The 7,609-nt window shown below is 44.2% G+C and overlaps 2 protein-coding genes across 4 annotated transcripts; both read left to right on the top strand.

The window, feature by feature from the left end:
* Positions 1-312: 312 nt before the first annotated feature.
* Positions 313-3,315, top strand: LOC102717512. The gene is made up of 8 exons (XM_006651991.3): positions 313-753; positions 942-995; positions 1,119-1,265; positions 1,348-2,051; positions 2,154-2,253; positions 2,359-2,502; positions 2,576-2,695; positions 2,761-3,315. Exons 1-8 carry the CDS (start codon positions 694-696, stop codon positions 3,085-3,087), a joined length of 1,656 nt encoding a protein of 551 aa, XP_006652054.2. The 5' UTR covers positions 313-693; the 3' UTR covers positions 3,088-3,315.
* An 84-nt stretch (positions 3,316-3,399) lies between these two features.
* Positions 3,400-6,956, top strand: LOC102699765 (activating signal cointegrator 1). Of its 3 annotated transcripts, none has more exons than XM_006650870.3 (7): positions 3,400-4,069; positions 4,146-4,289; positions 4,409-4,476; positions 4,547-4,597; positions 4,688-4,747; positions 4,863-5,180; positions 5,618-6,956. In XM_006650870.3, exons 1-7 carry the CDS (start codon positions 3,946-3,948, stop codon positions 5,624-5,626), a joined length of 774 nt encoding a protein of 257 aa, XP_006650933.1. In that variant the 5' UTR covers positions 3,400-3,945; the 3' UTR covers positions 5,627-6,956. The 3 variants fall into 3 exon arrangements, with proteins under 3 accessions (XP_006650933.1, XP_015691021.1, XP_006650932.1); XM_015835535.2 differs by having other exon boundaries at positions 5,605-5,692; XM_006650869.3 differs by having other exon boundaries at positions 3,650-4,069; positions 5,608-6,944.
* Positions 6,957-7,609: the final 653 nt, after the last annotated feature.

Raw genomic sequence — 7,609 nt, forward strand, 5'->3', positions numbered from 1 at the left:
ATTGTAAAGCACGTGCTACCGACGGGTACTAGATAGTTAGTCAAATTACTCTCCGTTGCACGTACGTACCCACCAGCACTACATATAGAAGAGTATAATTAGATCAACCGGAGAAAGAAAGAAAAGGAAGCAAGCAAAAACGCCAGGTAAGGTAGGTTTGTTGAGTAGGTTGCACTCAACAAGGAGAGGAGAGGGTGGATGCAGTTGTGCGTGTGGATTACAAGGCAAGCTAGCTATATAGGCAGGCATTTTGGAAGGAAAGAAAGTATATATAAAAAGATTGGAATGGAAATGTAGATGGGATGTAATGGAATCGATTGAGGCACTCACTACCAACCGATTGCTGCTGGCACTAGATAAACACATGAGCACTCCTACTATATACTGATCAGATGTGATGTAGTGGAGTAGGATCGAGCATTCCAGTTCCAGCAGCTGATCGTATTAGCTTAGCTTGCCGCACCTCAACTGCCAAAAGCCAACGTACAAGCAAGCCATCCATGACAGCGTCCTCCCAACCATCCATCTTCTTCTCTGCTACTGCTACCTATAGTCGATATATCGATCGTTTTCCTCCTTGCTCCGTCCATCCGTCGTCCTTCAATTCGCCTCAGTCGATCGCCCTCCGGTTTTAATGACTCACTCCAGCTCCAGCTATCGATCGATCAGATAGAGGGAGGTGAGGGGCCGGGTATGGAGTTTGTAGCCGTGGCCGTGGGACGCCGCACTCCGCCGCCGCCCGCCCATCCTCAGGTATCATCAGTTTCATACCGCTTGCTTATTACTAAAACTACATGCTTGCATCAGTCCAAATAGAATTTATTAATTTTTCTTTTATTTACTACTAGTAATTAATTAAACTCGATATGTACGTTCGTTCGTTCAGTAATAGTAATAATAGAGTAGTAGTCATATTATTGATGAGCATGTTTGAATTGCAGAGCAAGAGAACAAAGCCCGCGCAGGCGCAGAGGCGAGCGGATCTTGAGCAGGAGGTACTCAAAAAGAAAAAAAGAAACTTTGTTGGATCGATCTGCAGATGCAGAGAGAGAGAGAGAGAGCAGTGTTCTCTTTTTGTTGAGTTGGATTGTAAATATGGTATGGTATGATACGTGCAGGTGGCTGAGCTGAAGAAGCAGTTAGGGAACGAGCAGGCGGTGCATGACATCCTGGAGCGCGCACTGCTGCACCCTGACACCACCATCACCGGATCATCCCCCTCCCCCTCCCTCCTCCGCAACATCCCCGCATTCATCCCGCCCAAGGTCTGCACCTACTATTCTCTTCTTCTTCTATCTATCTATAATCTACTCCCCTATTAATATAGGAGTAGTTGCATATTAGCAGGCCAAGGAGCTTCTGGCAGAGCTTGTGCTGGTGGAGGAAGAGATTGCGCGCCTCGAGGCTCAGATCATCACCATGAAGAAGCAGCAGGCGCCCAATCATCCTACTGCTACGACTAGTGCATTATTGCTGCAGCCACCAAGCATCGACAGTACTAATGGAAAAGGAAAAGATGCCAACATCAAGTCCATGTTCTTCATCAGCCAAGCCATCAACGCCGACTTCCTCCTCCTCGACCATCAGCATCATCATCTCAGCCCCAAGCCTCGGAACCATCCCCACAGTAGCAACAGTGACAGTGACAATAATAATAAGAAGAAGATGGTGCAGCAGCAGCCCAACAAGCTGTCGGAGAGGATCGTCAAGTGCCTCATCTGCATCTTCATCCGCCTGCTCAGGTCGTCGCGGGTCGCCGACCTGCAGCAGGATAACAACACCACCAGTAACAACAGGTCCTCTGCCTCCTCCTCACCACTCACCAGGCAGCCGCATCAAGGAGGAGGTGGTGGTGGTGGAAGCTTCAGAATCGACAGCGCCCTCATAAGCAGGCAGGAGTGCCGGTCGGGGCAGCAGGATCACTACGGCATCTTCGCCATCCAGGACTCCATTGTCAGAGACATCGGCCCCTACAAGAACCTCGTCAGCTTCACTTCCTCTGCCTTTGACCTCAGAGGATTCTCCACCTCTCCCCTGCTCACTAAGCTCAGGTTTGCCTTTCTTCCTGCTTGCATTGCTCTGCTCGCACACACCCATGCCACTGGATATATGAACAATGCAGCCAAATCAGATTCCGTTTCTCCGTTGGGCAGGGGGATGCTGGAGGCCTTGCAGCATGTGGATTTGAGGTTTCTGACTCACCAGCAGAAGCTTGCCTTCTGGCTCAACATATACAACACCTGCATCATGCACGTAATCTTAATTTACCTGCAACAGAGACACATTGCCCTTAATTAATGGATAGCTGATGAGGACAACTCTCTTGCCATTGCCAATCAATATGATTTGCTGTTTCAGGGGATTCTGCACAACGGATTGCCCTCAAACTCTGAAAAGCTGCTTGCACTGAAGAACAAGGCCACGCTGAATGTTTCAGGGCAAAAGTTCAACGCGTTGGTGATAGAGAATTTCATCCTGAGACAGCCATCCAGTGTGAAAGAAGTGAGCAGCAGCTAGTATGTGACTTAATTGATCCTGACTGAACTAATAATCATTAACTGATTAATTCATGCAGGAGCTATGGAAATGCGAGGTGGATGTGGAAGAGCAGCAAGTGAGGGGTCGTTACGGGCTCAACAGCTCAGAGCCCAACATTCTGTTCGCGCTCTGCTGTGGCAACAGATCATCTCCAGCAGTAAGCTGCTTGCTGCTCCATCAATTAGCTGTTGGATTCAGTTGATTGATTGCATTGCATTGCAGCTACGGATATACAAGGCGGATCGTGTGATGATGGATCTGGAGAAGGCGAAGCTGGAGTATCTGCAGGCGTCGCTGGTGGTGACGTCGACGAGGAGGCTGATGATCCCAAGCCTGATACACTCCAACATGCACGACTTCGCAAAGGACATGGAATCGCTGGTTCGGTGGATCATCGACCAGCTGCCCACGTCGTGGTCGCTCAGAAAATCCATGGTTGATTGCCTCAGGCCCGGCGGGGGCGGCCACCATCATCATCTCAGGATCCAAGACCTCCTCCTCGATGTCATCCCATACGACTATGACTTTCAATACCTACTTCCTATGTGATTCTCCTCCTTCCTCACTATCTGACCATCCATCTCTACTTTCTTGCGTTTCCTTTTTCCCGGTATGATACGAGCATCTGCTCTAATTATTATCATTATTATGGTTGCTATTTGTTTTGCGCCATATTATCTATCATTTTTCATTTCACAGGAAAAAAATAAAAATAATGGACCCTGTTATTCGTTACGATTTCTATTTTAAATATACGATGATGATGACTTTTATGCATTATGTCTGACCATCATCACATATACTATGATTTTTATTGAAATACTTTTCAAGATTAATAATCTATGCACACGGTCCCCATGTTTGTAATGTTGTTCATAAGTTAAAGCTATAGAAGTTTGAAATCGGTCTTGTACTCTTGTACAAAGGGAAAACTGCTGGATAACTGGAGTGAGTATGCGCGTGTCATTTATTTATTTTGTTCGATGTGACTTGACTTGTTTTGAAATTAAAGGTAACTTAAGCATAGCTCATATTTTGATTGCAGATTTATGAATAAGATAACCAATGCAATGCCATATATATAAAAGGCAACAATGTTAGTTATTATGTCCTATTTAAAAACAACAGATATGATACTTTAAAAACAACATAAACATGGAACGAGAACGAGAGATAAAAATAGTGAGCATGTTTGTTTGTTGGGACTAGACTAGAGGTAGGTGAGCGCATGGAAAGAAGGTCGATGCTCTATATTAGTTGGGCCGAAAGTTGGCCCAACAAAAATGTATTTACTGCGTTGGCCCAACAACACATACCCTTTCTTCTTTCTTCTTCCTGACGACCATCTCGATTCGACTCGACGCCGACGGCGGCCGCAATCCCGATCCCGATTCCAAGGAAGGCAGCATGAGCAGCGGCGGCGGCGAAAGGCTCCGGAACCCTTGCCTGACGATGCACCAGCCCTGGGCGTCGCTGCTGGTCCACGGCATCAAGCGCATCGAGGGCCGCTCATGGCCATCGCCGGTCACCGGTAGGCATCCATTCCCCCCGGTCCCATGTTCTTTCTCTTCCTCTTCCTTGGCTTCACCTTTGGATGGAACTGAAAGGGCGGCTTTGGATCCACGCTGCGTCCAAGGTCCCCGACCCCGAAACCATCAAGGCCATGGAGGATTTCTACAGGGAGATTTACGCCGTCGACGGAATCACCGACATCACCTTCCCTCAGCACTACCCTGTATCTCGTCTGCTAGGTATACGATCGCCTCATACATACTACTAGTACAACTGCCTGCAGATTGCAATTTTGCCACAAATCTAGCACTACTAGGATATCTCATATCATTGCAACTGCTACTCCACTACTGCACAGGATGCGTTGAGGTGGTAGGGTGTGTCAGCTGTCAAGAGCTCGCCTCCTGGGAACATGTGCCCCAATCTGTATGTACTTCACTCGTATCAGTATCAGTATGCTTGTTCTCCCGTTTAACTCCACTGCTCATGCGCGCAGGTCAGGCTCGAAGCATTGACTGACTTCTGCTGGCTTTGTGAAAACCCACAGGTCACCCCAACTTAGTAGTAATTCTCATCATCGCTGCCGCACTTCCTCTCATTTGTTGCTTAAATGTGTTCCCTTTTCTCCTGCCTGCAGAAGTTGGTGGTTCCATTTGAGATGCGTGGTTACCAGGGAGTTTACAATTTAGAAAGAAGGGTGTGTTCTCTCTTCTCTTCTGCCTAACATAACTAGTGTAGTAGTATTTGAGATGCACCAGCTTTCTCACTTGTCCTCCTAGTGATCTGTTGAGCTTCTTGTTGTCATGTCACAGATCTATGAGGGAGCAGTCAGGGGTCTCATACCTGTTCAAGGTCCATTTCCTGTCAACTTCCCACTCCCAGGATCTTTTCAATCTGACTACGCAAAGCCGGCTCTAGAGAAATCTCCCAGTCTCACTGCAGCGATAGCCGGAGCTCGAGCTGCTGCCACTCAGTATTCACGCAAGAATCATAATAATGTTGCTCCTACTAGTACTTCAACTGAAGAAACTCAACAGAGATTTCACTGGGAAAACCACTCCTACATCATGCAAAACCAGAGTGCTGAGCCTCGGAGAAGTCCCAGACTACAAAATGGAGCTCCCAGTAGGGTGAGTGCTCAATATTTCAATCCCTTTATGGAATAGTCAATTTTCGTGGTACGGCAAAACAAGTCCATCCATAATTCCAGATCATATAGGCTCTCATTCTTTTTCCAGCTTCACGTATTGTTAATTGGCACTTGGGTGGATAATCTCTAGACGTTACGCACATAGGTTGAATGATGGAAAACAATTCTGTTTTGGAAAAAAATGTAACCTGACTAGCTTTGGATGGCTAAATGAACGGTAATAGCTAAGAAACATTGCGTCGAGTTGTCTCCCGAACGAGTCATTATATTTTAGGGTGAAGTCACATACCCCCCCCCCCCCCACCCCCCCCCCCAAAAAAAAAGAAAAAAAAGGAATTGTGGTTTCGGTGTTGATGCATAATAGTGTCTCTGTTCACTTGTTGCGCAAACTAACATGTCGTCAGTAGCTTGTTGCAGTGGCACTGAGGGGATTGAAGCAATCAAGTGTCAGTGAGGGAGGAGAGCAATCAGTTCCTAAAAGATGGCCTGACTGAATATCTGGTGCGGCATTCGGTCTAGCCTTTAGTAGTTTTGCTTGTAAGTACTACCCAAATACCCATGGATTGCAATGAATTATATAAAATAGACAAAAATAATTTGAGTCAACTTGGTTAAGGAAAATATACTTGCTTCTACTTGATTGAAACAATATTCATCATTTTAAAAAGAAAAAGACATTGCCAGGCTTAGAAAATGCCTTTTCACGCGAAAATGAAATGGTACTCATTAACAATATATCATGGGGGTGTATCCTATTTAAAATAAAAAAAACACAAATAAATCAGCAGTGTTTGGTGGCAAACTTACCATCATCACCACGGCTTGTGACTTTTAAAGTAGTATAGATGTTTCTGAATGTGTACTAATCCCTACGGTTTCATAATAATTATTGTTTTGGATAAGAATATGGCCTCCAAAAGACAACTTCAACCGTAATTTTCTATTACAATATATAGAATTATCAACAATTATATGATTTCATTGTACCTTTTAAGTTAGTCCATACATACAATTTCCATGTTGATGAAGTAAGTATTTAGTATCCGTGGTGAAATGCAAGTTAAAAAAAAATCAACAGCGCCAAATATATATAAAAAAAGAGAAAAACTGGACATGAGTAACATATACTGGTGGCTTACGAAAATAATAGATGACATTGTGACTGTGAAGCAAGAAAGCATGGAAATGCGAAATGGGAACCTTCATTTTGGAAACAGCACCAAGCAAATTAAGCATGCATGTCTGTGATCCTGCCACGAAATTGCTGGCGACACTGAGACTTTCCAGGAAGTGTGTGTCATACTAGTACATCACGGCATATATACTGTAGTCAGTCAGGTGTGCACTTTTATTATTACTGATATAAATCAGCAAAAAATTCTACGGAGTCCAGAGTAGGGGAGAAGAACCCAAAATAAAATTAAAAAAAAAACTGTTTTCCGGAGGATTTAGAGTAGGACGGTTCCAAGAAAGCAGCGCGGCAGGTGTTGTTGCATACTCATACTCCCTCCCCTCCGCCCGAAATAATAAAAAGGAAATGAATCTGGATGGATGTTCAAAGTTACTATTTTACTAGTTAATTGTTTTTAGGATCAAGGAATTTGCATTGCTGGTGAGTATGAGGATCAGATACCCAAATCTCAAATCTCTCTCTCTCACACACCCACAGGCCACAGCAATGATGTGTTAATGAGGAGGAATCAATGTACACTCTGTAGTGCGTACAATTGATTGTCCCATTTGTCTGTAAACTGCCGATGTCCTTCGGCCATACTAATACTGAGTATAAAATATTTTAGCTATTCACTCTGCGTTTATATAGCCAAAATCCTTTATATTTTCATACTACTACTGCTACAGCAAAGCTACGAACAGATCAATCCGTATGCTACTACTGTGTACTACTGGGTACTAGTAGTAGTATGGGAATATACCTCGCAATTATACTACTGGTACTAGTCCACTAATTAAAGAAAAAGGGTGCAGTGTGCACGTGTTCGATTGGATGCTTCTTAGAAGCAAACAAGTGATGCATGCTCAGGCTCAATGGATGTTCGTCTCCCAAGTTGCAATCACAATCACCAATCAGCTCAATGGCTTTTTGTTTCGTCACGTGACAATGATAACGTACGTACAGCCAGCCGATGGTTTTGCACTCCGACTCACTCACTTTTATGTTTATAAAGTTAAAATCTAAAACTTTAATTCTAAATTTAAAGTTAATTTTGAGCTTCAATCTTTTCTTTTAGATCGCTAATAATACAAATATAAAAATTTATTTATAAATTATTTTTTATTTGGCTCTTTTTTTAAGAAAAACTAAACAATCACCCCTAATTTTACTTACTAGCATGTCTCTGGCTAGCAGCTTGATGGAGACAGCGGCAGCTTAGTACAGGACTACACTAT

Source organism: Oryza brachyantha, chromosome 3 (assembly GCF_000231095.2).
Source record: "Oryza brachyantha chromosome 3, ObraRS2, whole genome shotgun sequence".
NCBI lineage: Eukaryota > Viridiplantae > Streptophyta > Magnoliopsida > Poales > Poaceae > Oryza > Oryza brachyantha.